The sequence below is a fragment of the Populus alba genome, chromosome 15 (genome assembly GCF_005239225.2).
Source record: "Populus alba chromosome 15, ASM523922v2, whole genome shotgun sequence".
Taxonomy (NCBI): Eukaryota; Viridiplantae; Streptophyta; class Magnoliopsida; order Malpighiales; family Salicaceae; genus Populus; species Populus alba.
In genome coordinates this window covers 16,066,553-16,085,508 of record NC_133298.1, presented here as the reverse complement: position 1 = coordinate 16,085,508, position 18,956 = coordinate 16,066,553, and the positions used below count along the sequence as shown (strand labels likewise).

Here is an 18,956-nt window from a genome sequence, read left to right as displayed (position 1 = left end):
TAAAGGCTTTGTTTGCTATGTTTTCGTTACCCGCCAAAGCCTTAAAATTTTCCCAAGGAACAAAACAAAATGCAGACTCTCTCTCCTTCTTTCTCTCTCAAGTCTCAACTTATAAAGGACCTCTCGTTAATGATCAGTACACCACCTCTCGGTCCCATTCCTATCCTCCCTCTCTTGGGACTCGAGAAAATAAACAAAGAAAAACCATCCTTAACATTTATTAATTAAGAATCTTTCCACAACAGATAGGCAAGGGAACGGAGAAACGAGCGGTATTTATGCTATACCAAGAAAATGAAGGTTGAGAGAAAAGGCAAAGCGTACCCATCCCAACCTTCAGCATCATCATCAAGATTTTCATATAAAGATCCTGACTCGGTGTTGAAGCTTCTACCAGTAACTATTCTAGCTTTAGCCCTCTCTCTTCCTAACCAGGACCGTGAAGTTCTAGCTTATTTGATAGCGAGGTCCATCTTTGTAACCACCGCACCAGACCCATCTTCACTTATAACCCAGCATCCAAAAAACAAATGTAAAACCAAGAGAACTGCCAGCAAGAATGACAAATATTGTGACCAGAAAGTTCCTTCTTTTCAATGTGGGTGTTTTGATTGCTACACTAGGTTTTGGTATAAATGGGACTCATCTCCAAATAGGGATTTCATCCACCAAGTTATGGAACCATTTGAAGAGCATTTGGTGCAAAAAATTGAGTCCTCAAAGAAGCACAGCAGAGGCAAGAAGAAAGGTAAGGTCTTGATGATGGGCCATTTTGAATCTGAGAATGTTTTGTTTAATCTACCTGAAATAGCAGCGCCTAAAACTGTATGCGAAGTGATGATAATGCAAGAAAATCTTGAAAGTGGAGAGATCGAGGGAAATGAGGTTGTCTTCGAAGAGGAGATGGTGGGTGAGGAGGTGACTAGGAACCTGGAAATGGAGGTGGTGACTGGACATGCTTCAGGCTACAATGATAACAACCACAAGGGTTTGGCTATGAAGGTTTTACTGGACGTAATGGGTTTACTGAACTGTCGTTTATGGAGTAATCTTTGGAGTCCTGGCATGTAAGGAACATATGTTTTGCTCTTGGTTCATTTTGGGAGAGATTCTTACTTCTGCATGTTGGAAACCTTTAATTTCTAGCACTATAATATTTTGGGGAAAAATCTCTAGGGCATTATTCTTCAGATGGATAGTGATGGAAGTGGAAAAAAAGAAGAAAAAAACAATATCGTGGCTTAGATATGGTCCATTTATGTTCCAATAATAGAGGTAGCCATAATTTATGGACTGTTTGGTACTCGGTATTATGGTTCAAGTATGATGCAATATTTTGACAAAAAATTCTTATTTTAATCTTTCAAAAAGTCTCCCATAGTGATTTTTTTTTAATAAAATATCCTCGTATTTGTATTTTCAGAAAGGGTGCTCCTGATATATTAAAAAGAATTTAGTATTATGCAATTCTAACAGGGCACTCCTAGGTAGAAGGAATTAAGTAAATTCTCTGACACTGACCTTCCTCTAGCTTTGGATATTTTAAGGTTAATGATGTTTTTTTAATGTGATTTGTCACAAAATTGAAGACCTAAAGTAATATATTGCTGGTGAGAGAGAGTTTAAAAGATTTCTGAGCAACGATGGTCTTTGTCAACATGATATCATCTTTAGCGAATCTTTGCTGCAATCGAGCAAGAGATCTTATGGTGTACTTTTGTGCCTTTTGGTAATGCATTGATATGAGATTGGATTTGAACCAAATTAAAGAAAATCAGGGAAAAGAAAAATTTGATAGGTTAATTTAATTAAAAATTAATCTGTAATTTATTGGTTTTTTTTTATTAAAACAATACTGTTTTGATTTTAAAAAAAAAATTAAGCTAAAAGATCCAGTGATCTAATCAAAACCTAGAATTCGGGTTTTGGATGGACTGGCTATTAGACCGGGTCTAAAAACTATGCTTAAAAGTGTATTTTTTTTACTTTTAATATTAAAATATCATAATTATTTACAAATTTTTTAAAAATAATATTTTTAAAATCATGGTATTATTGAAAAACAAACACTACCTTCAAAATTACTTTAAAAATAAACTGAACCACGAAACAAACTCTCCAGTAACATATTAGCTTATTTTCCATGTAAAACTGTTTGTATAGAATGTTGTTTTAAGTTATTTTTCGATAGAGGTTATTAGTGGTGCATATTTGTATTGTCTAACCATAGTTTTAAAATTAAAAAAATTAATTCTCTAATTCATGACCTAGATCTTAATCCGAAATTAAGCTTGGATTAGACCTAACAACTATAAATTAATTCACTCTCAAAAGGGAAAAGTTGAAGTGGCACAAACCAAAACGTTCCATTGATAGCCACTAGTCAGTTCCAATCACGTTATTTGGAAGGACTTTGAAGATGAAGCAGAAATTTCACTTTTACGTTTTGTGTAATTAGTATTCTAGTAATACATATACACACACACACACATAGAAGATATAAATATATATATATATTTTTATTGAAGATATAAATAAATTTGTTTATCATAAAATTTTAAAATAAATTTATATATAACCTTCTAAAAAAAATAGACAGGATATATTATTTTTATTTCTAAATGTTTCAACCTTTTCTTATCATAAAATAATAACTAAATGCTATCATGTAATTCCATGAATATTAAAAAAAATGTGGAGTTTAAGAATTAGTATCATGAATTAGATATAAAAATATTATTTTTTTAGATTAATGTAAATGTCTAGACCAGCTTACATGTATTTTGATTAATTTTATAAACTCTAAAATTAATAACCGTATAAATTTCTAATGTCATTTTAAAATTTATAATTGAAATTAATGATATTTAAAAAAGAAAATACAGGGCTAAACTAACACTCTTTCCTGGTTTTGGTCAAAGCCCCATACTCCTCCCCCTCTCTTGTAAAAACAAACCTTTCCCTTAAGGATTCTGCTTGGCGTTGCTTTGGTTTCTTGGTTTCCAAGAGGAAGTATATCTTCACCATTGATGATGATTGTTTTGTAAGTTCTTCTTCTTTCTGTCTAGCATTCGTTTTCCGCCATTATAGAGAGCAGGGAGTGAGACCGTGTGAAAGTATTTGTGAGGGTCGCACTAGATGTTTTCAAAAATATATAAAAGATAATTTTTAAAAAATTAAAAAAAATACATTGAATTTTTTTGAAAAAAATAAATAAAATTTTTATAATGCAATTCAAAACGGGCGATTCTATGATAAGTAAACGTGGGGTGGGACCGAGAGGGGGCCACGTTGAGATTTTCTTGAGTTTTTGTTGACGTGGTGAATATGGCTAAGGAACAAGCGGGAAGGAGATCAATGCATTGGCTCAGCAAATATGCAGAATTTGCTGACACCATCTACGCCATTTTTCTTCAACACCATTTATGATCTGCGTAAAGAAGTGTTGATTTTGTGAATCAGTAGGCACCTAACATCAATTGCACATTGGTTACTGATTCTTGGTCTTGGCAGTGATTGAATTCAAACTTGTCTGCGTGGTTTCGTTTTTATTCAAAATCTCTGAAGAAAGAAGTGTGTGCTTTTGGCTTAATGTTTGTCTAATTGAATGCTAATTTTATTTCACACAGGTATGTGGATGCTGTTTTGACAATCCTGAAAGGCACCCTATTCCCAACGTGTGGAATGAACCTTGCCTTCGACAGGGAGTTGACTGGCCCTGCAATCTACTTTGGACCCATGGGTGATGGTCAACCCATTGGGAGATATGATGGTGTGTGGGCTGGCTGGTGCAACCTAATTACTTATTGGATTTGAATGGTGAAAAGATAATGCTTCCGGCTAACATTCTATAGATCTTGATATTTATATCTAAAAGGAGCTAAGATTAGCTGAATACCTTGATGCTTCAAATGATGGGCACACACGGACCCTTTTTTTTTTTTTTTTTTTTATGTGGATGTTTGGGTCAGGTTACACGCACCACGATTGTTAAAGAACCAATACAACCCAAAAACTTAAGCTTTTAGATAAAGTCTCAGGATATGATTTATATTATTCTCTAACATATCCTCTCAAGTGAAAGTTCATTGGACTTGAAACTTACACAGATCCACATTACCTTATATTAATTTTATCAAATAAATGAGGATTGTGAGATTCAAACTCGTGACTGTTTGGTCATCAAGGCTCTGATATTATGTTAAGGAACCATCTCAACCCAATAGTTTAAGCTATTAGATGAGATCCCATGATATGATTTATATTATTCTCTAACAACGATTAATCCCATGACTCACTGAACATCCTGCAAACCCAATGAGCATGTAAGGCACCATGAAGATGACAGACGTGTACATTTAGGTTTGAATCCAGGTGCAGAGGAAGGGAACAAACCCCTTCCACCGCTGGGCCAAGACCTAGGTGCACACAAGGACCCTTTTCAATGTCCTGTTCGATGTGGATTTCAAGTAATCTGTGATCATCTGAATCTTGGGGTGAAGACAGGGCCTGCCATACATTTGGCATAGCTAGGCAAGCATTCCATTTGTGAATTTGAAGAAGGAATACAAGGGCATATACTGCCAGGAAGACATCATCCCATTCTTGCAATCTGTTGTCCTGCCAAAAGAGTGCAGAACCGTACAGCATTGCTACCATGAGCTTTCCAAACTGGTCAAGGAAAAACCTGGTCCTGTTGATCCCTGCTTTCAAAAACTTGGTGATGCCATGGTTACATGGATTGAAGCCTGGGACGAGCACAACTCACCAGCACAAGAAGCTGCAGCTCCCGTCATTGGCGTTGAGGAAAGCTGGGTTCTCTCTTTAGCCTTAAGAGACAAAAATTTCATTTAATTTAAGAGAGAATTTCATTTCTTTGACTGTTCTAGTTGGACGTGATTTCCTTTACCCTGTACCATTATGCTCTGCTTCCTTTTTGTCATGCTTTGGATCTCTATGATCTAGATACAAAAGATTTGTGATCTAAATATAAGAAAGGATTGTCATTATTTTATATATGATCTTGAATTTTGGATGCAGCTTTTTTCTCAGGTTTTCTGGACTGGACTATCAATCTAGTGAATCCGAGTCCAAATCTTATCTGCTTTTTGATTCAACTAATGAGATATTGTGAAAGTTGTTGATCTTTTATCTCCTATCTGTATAATTAACATGTCAACTGTGGATTTAGTTTAAAATAGGAACATTGCACTGATCTTTTAAGATTTTCATTGGTTTATTAGATTGGAATTGATGGTCCATTTAGTTAAATGAACTAGAATATATCCTAACTTGTTTGAATCACGTCCCTCTGCAGCCCTCTGGTACCTTTTTTACGTGGGAGATTGACTGAAAAGGCCATTATACATGAAACATCAGCTGCAATAGTGCAAACTACGAAGTTATCTAGTCACGATTCCAAAGGTTAGGTTTTGTGGCGGCCTAGAATTTGTGGGGTGCTGACGTGGCTTCAGTGTACCATCCTTATCGAACCCTATTACAAACTGCAAATAATTCCATTGCTGTGTGCTGCCTAACTCGCATGGTGTCCAGCACCCTCAAGGTGGCTTCTCCTTATAAGCGTTTCAGAAGTTATTGTCTGCTCCTTCAATTTTGTCAAAGTTATTGCAATAATAATTCCAAATGGGTGCCTGGTTTATAATAATAGATGGGCTTGTCCGGCATTGAAGCAGTAACTTGAAAATTACGTATGTTGTATTATCCTTGAAGGCAGGAAGAAGCCAGAACACTCAAGAAATCCCTCTCCTACATTAAACAGCCATTCTAGAGCGCACAAGCATGATGATGGAGGTGGATGTATATGATCGATGCACTCCTCTCTCTGCCTTGTGAGTATGAGAAATTGTGAGGCGGCCTAGACCTAGGCGCCTACCGGATCTAGCTGGATGTGCACTGAACAGCAACATTTTGTTTCCTTTATCCAAATCATGATGTGGGATATCATTATCATCCATTTCAATTCAAAGGAACATGACTTTTCCATGTAGCTTGCAGATATGAAAATTTGGTGAAGTCTGCTGTTTTCCTTAAAGAATCATAACCTAAAACACCAATTCAACTTGATGTTGCAACCTTAAATTGGTTTTGTTTAGAACGCAAAAAATACTCTTACCATATGCACACGATAAAGGGTGATTTATTTTTATTTATGAACGTGCAGAGTTCACAAGTGTCATTAGTATGTGTGGTTGAGATTTAGCATAGAAAATACGAAAGTTAGGTTTGAATAGCTTGTGCATTTCTCTAATCCTTGCGAACATCAAACATAAGACGTTTTTACCAAAACTTTCGTAAATCCAAACACTGATGTGACTTAACTGCAATAATTCTGTCGTCTTTGTACTATAACTCCCTGTTCATGTCTTTGCGTGCCGTTTACGACTCATCTTTCCACACACACACACACACACACACACACATATATGAAGGATGTATACATGAATAATGTGCACTCCACTAGCCTTTATAGATGATTTTTTTTGCTGTGGCCAAGTGAATCGGACGTTGCCTATTAGCCGCCCACCTTTTTCTTACATGGTCTTGCCTTTTTATATTTGCCATAGCTTCTTGTATATTTCTTCTTCTCGAAGTAGTATAGACTTATGTGAGTGGCCCTAGCAGCTCAGGTCTTGTTTATACATATATACCATTAATGCCAATGGAGAAGTATCAAATATTCCTTCCTGTTTCTGGCCCATCAAGTCCTTCAGTTTCACCATCATCGTTAAACATGGCAAATCCTCTAATCTATTTTCATGGTGACAGTGAAAATGGGGTCAAGCCGGAAAGTAGGTTTCAACAGTTGGATGCTAAAAGCAGTGTTTCTCAGACTAGTAGAATCTGTAACGGTTCTGAGTTTAAGATGAAACCAGGAAAGAGAGGAGGGGATAGTGATGATTTTAGGAAGCATAGATATGCATTTCAAACTCGAAGCCAAGTTGATATACTTGATGATGGGTATAGATGGAGGAAATATGGGCAAAAGACTGTCAAGAGCAGCAAGTTTCCAAGGTTAGTATCCTGTTAATCAGCTAAAGATTTGCTGGTTCTTTTGTGGTATGATTACTTAAACACGCTCTGAACTCTCTAGCTTGTCAATTTTCTATCTTCAATTGAAGCATGAACGTGTATTTTTACTACCCACTTGCCTTATTAATTGTTGTCGTTGGAATTAACTATATTGGTTAGTGTTGATTCTTGCCAAAAATTTCCTGATGCTCTCGTACCCTACAAAAAGCTAGGTTTTTTTTTAAAAAAAAAAGTTTCACTCCAACGCTGTGATCATTTTGACTCAGACATTATTTATTTATAGTACACATTGAACAAAAGTGACTAAATTCATTGAAGACAGGACAAGGCTTGTGATATGTTCATTGCTTATTGAAAAGTAATTTAGATGAGATCATAAAACAGAACCAAAATCATCATCCGATGGGAAGTTTGTTTGTTGAATATTTAATTTCGACTGCAGAAGTTACTACAGGTGTACAAGTACTGGGTGCAATGTCAAGAAGCAAGTCCAACGCAATTCTAAAGATGAAGGGATTGTTGTGACTACCTATGAAGGGATGCATAACCATCCAACTGAGAGGTCCTCTGAAAACTTTGAGGACATCCTGAGACAGATCCAAACTTATACTCCTTTCTAAATTATGCTGCAACTTTTTCCTTAATGCTTGGATTGCACATAGAGACTACTGTAAGTCTGAATTGGGGATGGAAAATAAATAATCTTCAACAGAAGAAAACATTGGAAGCCACTTTCCTTCTAGCTATGGAGTGGTTCTGATGATGCTGGACAGATTTGGCAGATTCATTATATCGAGCAGCCATACAATGTTTAGAATTGGCATATAATTACCTCTGCAATTCTTAAGACTCATTACTTTAGCTCTTCTGATTCACAATTCTTGGTCAAAAGCAGGAGCAGAATTGGATGCTAAGAAGGTTGGATGAAAGAGTATAGTTATTGAAGTTTTGGTCAATTTGTAAATGCAAATGGTTGGATAGCCTATTTCTATTTAAAATCTGGGATTGGGATTGGATTCATGTTGGAGCAGATTGAAAAAACTCAACTAGAACCTTATGTTTATTTTACTTGAATCCATATTATTCTTCAGCATCAATTGCTTAACTGTTATATGATAGACAGATATCCCACACATTAAAGGGCTCCAAGGAAAAGGCTGGGAGCTCAGAATTCAGGTCACCGTTTGTTCTAGATACGACATTAAATTCATGTTCTTCTGTAGATTTAAAGGGAGGGCATAAATTTATTTATTTTAAATTTCATTCTTCAAAATCCCTTAAATGTTCAAGATCGTTCCCATGTCAGCAAGATATTGGGGTGATAGCTCCATATATCATAGATTCAGCTATCTGTTTGACTACATGTATCATCACCAGTAAGTGTAGTAGTATGAAAATTCATATATATCTGCATTATTCATGATAGTAAGGTAAGAAAATCTCCAATCAGAAGACAGATTCATTCAAACAAAATATCAAGGAAACATCAGTTGAATGACCACCGCAGTTTAGAACCAAGCTAGAAAGTAAACAAAGAAAATATCATGTTGGGAACTCAATCACCTCATTGCCAACCCCATGATTACCAAAACTCCTCTTTGAGATGATCCCAAATGCGCACACAATGAAAGCAATTGTAAGCCAACCCATAGCAACCATCCAGCTTGCCCCATATCTTTCTTGATCACCATTCAAAACTCTCTTTTCTTCTTGTTCACTTGCCTCCACCACCACCACCTTTTCTTCCTCTTTCTCTCTCTCAGTACAGTTATCACAAATATAAAAAGAAAAGGAAGAGGAAGATGATGATGATGATGAAAAAGAACGATGATGACTAAATGGAGACAACCCTCCTTTGCTTGCTTCAACATCTTCAGTCTCATCATCAGAAGCATAAGAGAACACTGATCTAACTTCACTCTCTTGAACTAAACCATCCAAATTATGACATATCATCTCCTCTATCCCTCCAAAATCCATCTCACTCACACTACTCCCCATGGCCTCAAAAAGCCTCCTTCCTTTCAACTTGCCACTCTCAATGGCAGCCCTTCTCTCTTTCAATATCTCATCAACCGCCAAGTCATTGTTCTTAACCTTCCAAGCACCACCTCCTCCTCCTCCTGGTGGAGATCTCCCATGTTGAAGTGAAGATTTAAGGTCGCTTGGAGAGTTGTATAGGAGTTTACGAGCTTTAACCATGAGTTTTTGAGTCTGTCGATGCTCCACGTAGGTTAAAGCTCTTTGATTGTTTTATGGAGTCCATCCTTGTTGCATATGCCTATACTGTTGCTCCAGTTAAATTATTGTTTCTTTTCATGGTCTTTCCATGGTGGGGTCTGTTTCTTTTTCGCATTTCATCATGACTTGGAATGTTTTGTTGTGTTTTTGAATCAAGAATGAGGTTAAGTTGGCGGGTTTTGATTTGAACGTGATTTACTGGATTAGATTACAGAGGGATAAGAACCACCGACGTTCTGTTTTTGAGTTTTCATCTTGGAGCTTGTACGATTAACATGAATCTTGCTTGAGATTAATATTATCATCACAGAACATAAATCTAGATATTTCAATAGTCGAATGTTGATGACCTTTTTCCTCCTCTGTGCCGTGAGATCAGTTATGTAATTAATCACAAACAAGGGCTAAGTGACTTCACTTGTTTACAAGAAGTCATATTTCACCAGTGTCTTTCAATTCAATTAATTGCCTTTCCTGACTCCCCTTCTACTCATCATGTTTGTCTGTAGTTTCCATACTGCTATGATGACCAAATAAATCTCTTGACCCACTATATACATTCTTAATAATACTACGAACTAGTTTATAATTCTTGTTGAATATAATTATAAACTAGTTCGTAGTATTATTAAGACAATTGTCTTTTCAAATTTTCACTTTCTCCCCGAGCTTCTTCAGTGGCCGCGGAGGCACGTACATCTGGAAACCACCAAAAAAGCGAACTTTTTCATCTTTCCTCGAGGATGCAAAGTCACACATGCGTTGGCTACCTTTAATATTTTGCTCTAATTTTACAAGAAAAACTAATTGCTTATAGCCCACATACATGCTATGATCAAAAGAACATTTTGCACGCGCCAGCAATCAATCTTCCAGCAACCAGCTCAACGGGCAACATCCATGAATCAATATCACCAAGTCTTGTCTAAAACTATTTAGCACGGCTGTGGCGATTGCACTGTGGAACGTACTCATTCGAGGGACACAGTCACTTGAATCATTCAATAATAGTTATATTTTCTTAGGAAAAAGAATGATCATCAACAGCCATTCTTGGCTACATATTGCCCTGCCTCTGCCGCTGTACATTAGTTAGTTAAATATACGCAGGCGTGAACTGTTAAAAGTCAATGACTATGATGAGCAACGATCTATGGTAAAAATAAAACACCAGAAAACCACTAGCAACAGTCGACGGCTAAAAACCAGTAACAAATCAATAACCAAGCTCCCAGCTTACATGAGCTTCAGAATCAGCTTTAGCTTATCCTGGCAAAGATTAAAAAAAGACTACAACAGATATGAAATCACCTACACGGCAGTTGTCAGTATTTAGTACCCATACACTACTCAATTTAGTTCATTAAGCTTTCTCTAAACATGCCGTGATCAGCCTTTTGGGTTAGGATCTGATATGTCCTCTATAATGCCTTTCCCATCGACACTATCAAAGAAGAAGAAATTCTTGAGGGGATCTCCTTTGCCTGATATTGCTTTGATTACCTCCTAAAAGTTTTAATGCCACATATTAGACTAAATTAACTGAACACTTGGTAAGAAAACAAGAAAATAAATAGATAAGGAATTCACCTGTCCAAGGATTCCTCCAAGGATGGCACAAACTGGAGGGAATTCTCTTGCACCCATAACCAATCTTTCAAGGAGGGCATTGGGAATGTGAGATTCATTCAGTGACTGAAAGGGATTGTGATAGCACGGTTTAGAAGCTGCCTTTTTTTCTTTTTTTTCAAATAAACAAACACAAATAACTGATTCCTACAGGCATACCTGCGCCTCACAAAGTTCCTTTTTCAGCTTCAGAACAGCAGGAAGGTCCTCAATACAAATTTCTCCTGGCTTGCGTCCTTCGTCCTCTTCAAACCTTTCAATCACTACAAAAGATAGAGAATAAAACACGTCATCTCTTCTACAATGGAGACAGTTTAAAACACTGCTCGGATTTATTTGAAATCCCAACTCATCAAAATATGAAAGAAACAGGATTTCAGATTTTTCATCACAAAATGGACAAACCATTCATTAAATTCCCAGTTCCAGAAAAGAGAAATCAGTATTCGTGCACTTTAGAATGAAGATGCATGAGTTAGGTTGTAATTAAGAAACAACTCATCCTTGTAACACAATTACAGAAAGGACCACTATATATTCCTCAGTTTTGTAGCAGAATTCCACCAGGACAAGAACCAGGCAAACATTAGTTGTGAACAGTTTAACAGTACTCTACATTCACCATTAGTTTGGACCACCTTTTTTATTTTCTATTTTTTCCTTCTAAATAGCAATAACTGAATATTTAGCCAGACCTCTCATAGCAAAATAAAGCTTTGAGACTTTCCGGGGAAGTGATCTCCAAGGCACTGAAATAGCTTCCTGAAAATAATGGATCAATTACATAAGTTGTCAGTAAAATGGGCACCGTAGCAAATACATTATTTATTGTTTATGTCAATCAAAATCAGCTCAGACTTTCATTTCAAACCGATGCTAATTAACCATGAGCTTGGTAGCTATCCTAAATGAATACTACAAAGCTAATTTCCTTGGCTGCACCATATTTTAGTCCAAGTAGATTACTATAGCTGGCCACTTGGTTCATTCTCTGTTAGTGTCCCCTTAATGGCATACATGTGAAGATAGCATAGATCAGTTTGCTACTACTCTCAACAATTATTAGGTAAGACTAAAGACCAGCTAGCTTACCTATAGGGCTCGCTTAATTTAATAGAGGCCATCTTTTTTTTTTTAACAATAAAGTTACAGAAGTTCATGTTTGACTGAATATACATTATGCACTTGTACTGAAGGAACAGGGCTGGATCAGGCCACACATTTGGCTATCAAATTCATTGGGGAGAACTTAGTGATACCTGAAAACTTGGATATTGCAGTTCGCATTCAGCAGTTGCATCTACCCTTTTCTGTGAATAGCATGAAATAGGGAAAAACCCAGGTCAACAAAGCACACAATTTGAGGATGCTTGAAAAACATCAACAATTTGGCATCCCTTGGGAGTTGCAACTTCATACAATAGATGTCAAAATTAAGTATAGGAAATTTAAGGAGACCAGTCTGGGTACATGCCAAAAAGATCAGTGCTCAGTTCTACTTCCACTTTTTAACAACAAGGCCATTCATAATCAAGGTTCACAAATAGACAGTACATCTATAGTTTAATAAAATTTTAAACTAGTATCTTCATCTCCATCCTTACAACTGAACATGAGGCATTCAAAAGAAAGAATGACATGAATAAATGAAATTATGAGTCAGCATGAGCTAAAACAAGAAATAAACAATCTGCCACTCAGAACAAAACTGATTCAATGCTTGGCTTTAAAAAAGAAACATTTGGATCAACATGATCCAGTTACAATGTGAAAGCAGAAAATCTGCAAAAATGGAAAGGTAAAAGATGGTTTACCATTGCATAATTATATTTCTGCAAATCTACAAAGATCTCGCCACAACAATCTCTACAGTCAACTGTGTAAAATGATACACGCTTTGATAACTTCCGACACCTCTCATTGATCAATTTCTGCATTAAAAGCATAAGATTCAAAAACATAGCAAGTAAAACAAATACAGGCATTAAATCGCAGAGCAGGAAAAATCCTACCAACAAGCACAATTATCTACACAAATTAATAAAGGAAAATGATTGACCCGTACTTTTGTTGCAAGGGAGCAGAAACTTATAACTACAACATCAAACTTATCGAAGAATTCAACGCCAAAGCTTGCCAAATCACCTGCAATTTCAATATCCCGTTAGATAATTTCGAATTCATTGCACATGTAAAAAATTCTTATGATTTATAAAATTAGCAAACAAAAACATTTTTCAACCAATTCCAATCACTAAATTAAACAATCCATCAACAAAGTTAAGCATTAACAGTTACAAAACTATAAAAACAAGAAAGAGTTGTGGGACAGACAAACCAAACCTTTTTCAACCGAAACACGAACCATGGGGTTAAATTCATTCAAAGAATCACGGCAAAGCTCAGCAAGAGTTTTCCCACTACAAGCATTTTCATCAGGGGGCATCAAAAAATTAGCAGACAATGCTTCTTCAGTCACAGCCCTGTCATCCACTAGTGTCAGACTTCCAACTCCAGCCAAAACAATGTTCTTGCAAAACTACCCAAAAATAAACACAAAAACACTAAGCCCCATATTATCAACATAAAAAAGAACACATTTTTAGTGGGTTTTAAGGTTGTAGTAGCAAGTACCTCAGTAATAGTGCCCTTCATTCCATAAACTAATATATGGGATTTGCTTAGTCTACAAAAAAAATACATGGGTTACTTAAAAGCGTAAGTTCTAAATCAAATAGAGAAGTTTAATGAAAAAGGGTTTTACCTTCGTTGAGCATCAGCACCCCAAACCCTAATTTGGCGATCATACAATGCAGTTTCTTGCTCTGTTAACTCTTCTCCGTCCATGTTCAAATTGAGCCTAATCAAACAACGAAATTCAACTTTGGACTAAACCCTTAAAAGGGTTCTATTTTGATGAAAGGAGAAATGATTATAGACCCGAAAATAAAAAGAAAAGAAAAAATCCCGACAAGGTAAAGTAAGTTTTTGCAAGTTTTCAGAGCTTGAGAGAATTAAGGAAGTGGTTGTGTTCGGGTCTAAACAAATAGTGATGTTGTTGATCCATACTTGTGGTCTTGGGCTTTGGATATTTACATGGGCCAAGTTTAGTAGCCTATGATTCTCTCTTGATCCCCTTGAAAAAAGTATTTCTTAAAAAAATTGTTTTGTTATGATTTTTAAATTTCCCACTGCCTTTTGTTCTAGCCATGTACAGCTACTACATCAACTGTTATTATCGTACAGATTATGAAGAGTTAGGTCATCAATGATTAACATGCCTGCAAAACATAGAAACGAGGGATTTTTTTTTTTTTTTACGTGGATGTCCGACCAGCTTACGCGCACCACGACTAATCTCACGGCTCATTGAACACCCTATAAACCTAGTAGGCATATAAGATACCACAATAACAAATATATATAAAAACTCGAACTCAAGAGCAACAAAAGAAAACAAGCTCCTCCCACCGCCAAGCCAAGGCCCTCAGTGCTAAGGAAACCAATGCTCAGCTCCAAGGAATAATTAAAGCTAGCGTTGGGTGGAGAACGTAACACAAGTACCATGTCTCGACAGCCAATTCAAGAAAGTATTGAAAAGGTCTAGACTTTGTAGCCAAGATATCAGAGCAAACCCCAAGATCTTCACGAATAACATGCACACGTAGATCCATACACGCACACACTTTCTTGTACGATTTGCGACTCTTGCTCTTGCTTCATATTTACGTTGAACCTTGATGAACATACCTGGGTCTTGATGATAAATGTGTAACACTTCCTTCTCATGATCGATCACTAATTATAGAGGTGATCTCAATCTCTTTCAGAATTTCCAGACTTCCAAATCACAAGATGATTTCCAGCCAAACTTGTAAAAATATCTGTTGATCAATGGCTCAACTTGGGGACTTTTGTTACCCTTGAAATTATGTAATGGCTGTCCATGGAAACGTGGAGAGTCTGCCACTTTATTAACAGCGTTCGTCATAAAAAGTGAAGAGTCGTTTCGGAGCTGCAGATTTTAATGACACAGAGTACGTCTTGGATCACATTATCAATGAAGGACGCATAGAATCCTTTTTTTATGAGCGAAGAACAGATAATGTGATGAGATGGGGACCGGTTCTTATTGAAGAGTACAGCTAGCTCCTAGATTGTGTTTAAGCGTACGGCCTTGTTCTATGACTTTGGACTGCACAAACCAATTTTCATGAGTGCTGGTGATAATTCCAGTGATGTAGTCAATCCAAGGATTTGTTTACCAGTACCGGTGAAAATTCCATTGACATTGAAACAAAATGATTTTATAGTATAATTTCTGTTATTTATTTATTTTTTATAGAAAAAATTATGTTTATATGAAAAGTATTGTGCGGACTCAAGACTTAAATATATGTTTCATTATAAAATTGGATAAATGGAAATAAGTTGGGATAGAATAGGTTTGGAATGCTAGGTTTTTAGATATTCAAAGGAGAAGCAATTATGATTTCTAACACTTTGGCAAGCCTAGATGGCTATAAGGCCAACCATTTAGGCTTGGTCAAGGCAAATTGTTTAGGTTATGCTCATATAACTAGTATTTTAAAATTTTTCATTCACTCTAATTTAACCTTCCAAATCTTTTAAACAATCATATTTAAAAAACTTATCTAGTATAAGTAGAGGGAGAAAAACTTACATACAATTAATATTACCTTTTATGGTTGTTATTAATATTTTCTAACATAACTTTTATTAATGTTTTTACAAGAGAGAACAATGTAATTATTTTGTTAGTTCAAATAAGCAATCTAGTAATAAAAAATGAGTATAAACATAAGTAATATGATATGTATGCATTTCAAAAGGAAGTGTCATATAACTAGTCATAAAGATTGGAGAAGGATCTCTTATTATTTTGGAGATAAGTAGTTATTGAAACTTGAAGAATTTTAAGAGAGTTATGGATATCACATTGTAAAGATTTATTGTTAAAGGATATGGAGATACATTTAGAAACATAAATATTTTATTATTGAGGTTTTTCATTGGAGATATTAAAGATACGAAAAATATTATGTTTTTTATTCAAAAGTTCAAAAGATAGTAGAAATATAATTTTTAAAAATTATCTAATACCAGGTAATGCATCATGAGGATTTTTCCTTGTTTGTTCATGTTGCATTTTCTTATTCACGAATTATTAAAGGTATCCTTTAGAGATCAATTTTTTAAGACACGACATTCTTTGGTGTTATGGCTTTAATAATGATGAAAGTGACATTTATTAGGGTTTTTAATGTTCATGTCACTCTTTATTGAAGGTGGCCATCACACAAAATCCTTTATTTCAATGATAAAAATCATCTAAACATGTTTGGTGGTAAGAGATATGGTTAGAAGCTCAATAAATGTTAAGCGATCATGAATGGATTCATTGGTGCTTCTTTTAAATGATGCTTTAGTCAGAGATTAATGGTGTTATGAAGATTATGATACTTGGAAACAAAGGTTTCTATGTATGTTGACACTTACTTCTTCCACTTGATTATGATTATCCATAGCCTATTTTACATTAATAAGAGTTATACTAGAGAGAGTATATAGGTGTTCCCATAATAAGTAGTTGTAGAATTTACTAATCAGGTCGTTAGTGGTAATAAGTTCAAGTAGATGCTTAATGTTAAGAATTTTCTCATTAAATCTCTGGAGTTATACTTAGGTACTTTCATCTTCCTATTGGGTGATGGAAAATAGTGTTATTGTTTCATGAAATATCGCTGGGAGAATTTTACACATATCATCACTATTTTATGTTACAAGCTCTAGAATATTTCTGACATTTGACATATGCTCTCCATGTTCTATATATATGATGGTCATAGTTATCCAGGTTGGCCTCCACGAAAACATAGTTTTTGAAGAGACGGGGGTATAACATTTTATGTCAAAGTTGAAAGTTTCTTACTTAATGAGAATAATGTTCATTCTTATTCTTAGGAGCTAATATAGTCTTGCATGTATAGCTTTTTTATTAAGGATCATATGAGTGAGACTAAACATAAGATTGATGGTAATAGCCACACTTGTGGCTAGGTTTTATTGTAGAATGCCCCTTATAACGAGAATTGTTTCTTTATAAAGTTGAAATGTCATGCCTACTTTGCATGCTGTTGTATCATTTTTTTTTTTCATGGAACTAATTTTACCTATGTGCATTTGATGCATGTAATGGAGATAGAGCTATGTGTTGTATTAGAGTGCAAAGTTGTTGTATGACTAGAACAATATTATTGAACATTTGTAATTAATGATAGAGTTGATGAAGATATAAAAGGGTTAGAGTTTCTATAATGGGGAGATTAGTTGTTCTTCTATGTCCTAAAATTTAGTTAACAAAAAAAAAAATGAACTAACTTTTTGTTCAAGTTCGCACAAACAACATCATTAATGAAGTCATGAGAAAATCTCATATAAGAATTGGGCTTTCCCCGTGAGCTTCCCCGCAAAGTAAGTTCACTGTAGGCATATAAAATACTTTGATGCTTAAGTTAGTAAGATGTAAGAGGAAAACATAATGTATAATAAATGAAAAAAATACCATGGAGAAATTATATGTTTTAGGAGTTGTTAAGTGGTTGTTTACGGTTCTAGAAGTTGTTATATAGTTTTTATGGTTTATAAGATTGTTGGATGATTGATGGTATTTAATGGAACTACTTATAAAATTGTATGGCCAAGTTTTTAATGGTTGTGTGTGGAGTCCAAAACCTAAGATCTATAACTCATGACCTTGCATGCCTAGTAAAAGGCTTGGAACTTATATGGCATAGAATCTATATGGCTTATGGCCTAGAACTTGTGGTCAAGACTTTTTTCTCATCTATAATTAGATATATTTATACACTCAATTCTTGAACTTATTTTATGAAAAATTAAGTGATAGATGTTGTGTCATGCTTGTTATTAATGGAGATACAATATTTTCCTAGGAAGTCAAGAGTTGTTATGTCATATGTGTTATTAATAAAGATGTTAGAAAATTAATATCTACATTGCATAAAAAAAGTATTATGCATATGGGAAAAAATTATATATGCATAGAATTAGGGCTTAAAATGTTAGGTTTCTTTCTGTTCGGTCCAATTTGGTCACAATATTAAAGCATTTATTTTATATATAATATATAAAAAAAAAACAGTGTACAGTCACTATTGTACAGGGATAACAACAATTTATGCATATTTTTGTATAAAAGAGAGTCAAAGCTAATATAAGAAAATAACTAAAAACTTAATTTTAAAAAAACTAAAGCTCCTGATATGATAAGTTTTGATATAATTCAATTTTTATTTTAATTATTAGTTTTGATTTGCATTTTTAATAGTAACCTTACAGTTTAATAGTCAAAATAAAGTTTCATAAGGTACTATATTAGCTAAAGAATGATTTAAAAACTTATTTTATATTATTTAAACTTTTACTTAATGCATAATTAAGCATGAAATGGAAAGAATATTAAATTATTATTTTTGAAAAAAACATTCACTATAGTTTTATTCCTTTTCTTAACCAGAGACAAATGAAATACAACCACTTAAAAAAATATCTCCTATTTTCTAAATTAAACCAGGAAATTAGTTTTCCAACAATGGAAAATAAACAAACAAATAAATCACTCCATATTAAAGCGTGCCGACAGTTACATGCATGAAAGAGGAAATAGATTTTTGCAACAGTGAGAGCTTCAATTTGCATGGCTGAGATGAAGAAAGATGGACACGTGGGGAACAAAGGAAAGCCTACGGAAAATCTATACAGCCTAGAATTATAGGGGTTGGTCCCTACTACTGACACTAGCAATTACAGCTACCACTGACATTGGTCCTGGTGGTTGCCCTCCTTTTTTGTGTCCTATTTTACCCCTCCATCTTTTCTCTATTTATTTCTCCGACCCATCTCCCTTTAATGTATTTTAACCTAAGCTTTTTATTATTATTTATTTTCCTAACTATTTGCATTGCCCACGCGCACCCCTTCTTTAGTCTTTT

General features: G+C 34.9%; 2 protein-coding genes and 1 pseudogene across 2 annotated transcripts; 2 read left to right on the top strand and 1 right to left on the bottom strand.

The window, feature by feature from the left end:
- The first annotated feature begins 294 nt into the window (after window positions 1-294).
- LOC118057392 (uncharacterized) lies at window positions 295-5,014 on the top strand (annotated as a pseudogene).
- Window positions 5,015-6,479: 1,465 nt separating this feature from the next.
- LOC118057547 (probable WRKY transcription factor 43) lies at window positions 6,480-8,147 on the top strand. The gene is made up of 2 exons (XM_035070152.2): window positions 6,480-7,032; window positions 7,493-8,147. Exons 1-2 carry the CDS (start codon window positions 6,674-6,676, stop codon window positions 7,668-7,670), a joined length of 537 nt encoding a protein of 178 aa, XP_034926043.1. The 5' UTR covers window positions 6,480-6,673; the 3' UTR covers window positions 7,671-8,147.
- Window positions 8,148-10,448: 2,301 nt separating this feature from the next.
- LOC118057546 (SUMO-activating enzyme subunit 1A) lies at window positions 10,449-13,948 on the bottom strand. The gene is made up of 10 exons (XM_035070151.2): window positions 13,685-13,948; window positions 13,555-13,606; window positions 13,264-13,459; window positions 12,986-13,065; window positions 12,735-12,851; window positions 12,180-12,230; window positions 11,616-11,682; window positions 11,080-11,183; window positions 10,882-10,986; window positions 10,449-10,797 (listed from the first exon to the last, which is right to left on the bottom strand). Exons 1-10 carry the CDS (start codon window positions 13,765-13,767, stop codon window positions 10,681-10,683), a joined length of 972 nt encoding a protein of 323 aa, XP_034926042.1. The 5' UTR covers window positions 13,768-13,948; the 3' UTR covers window positions 10,449-10,680.
- Window positions 13,949-18,956: the final 5,008 nt, after the last annotated feature.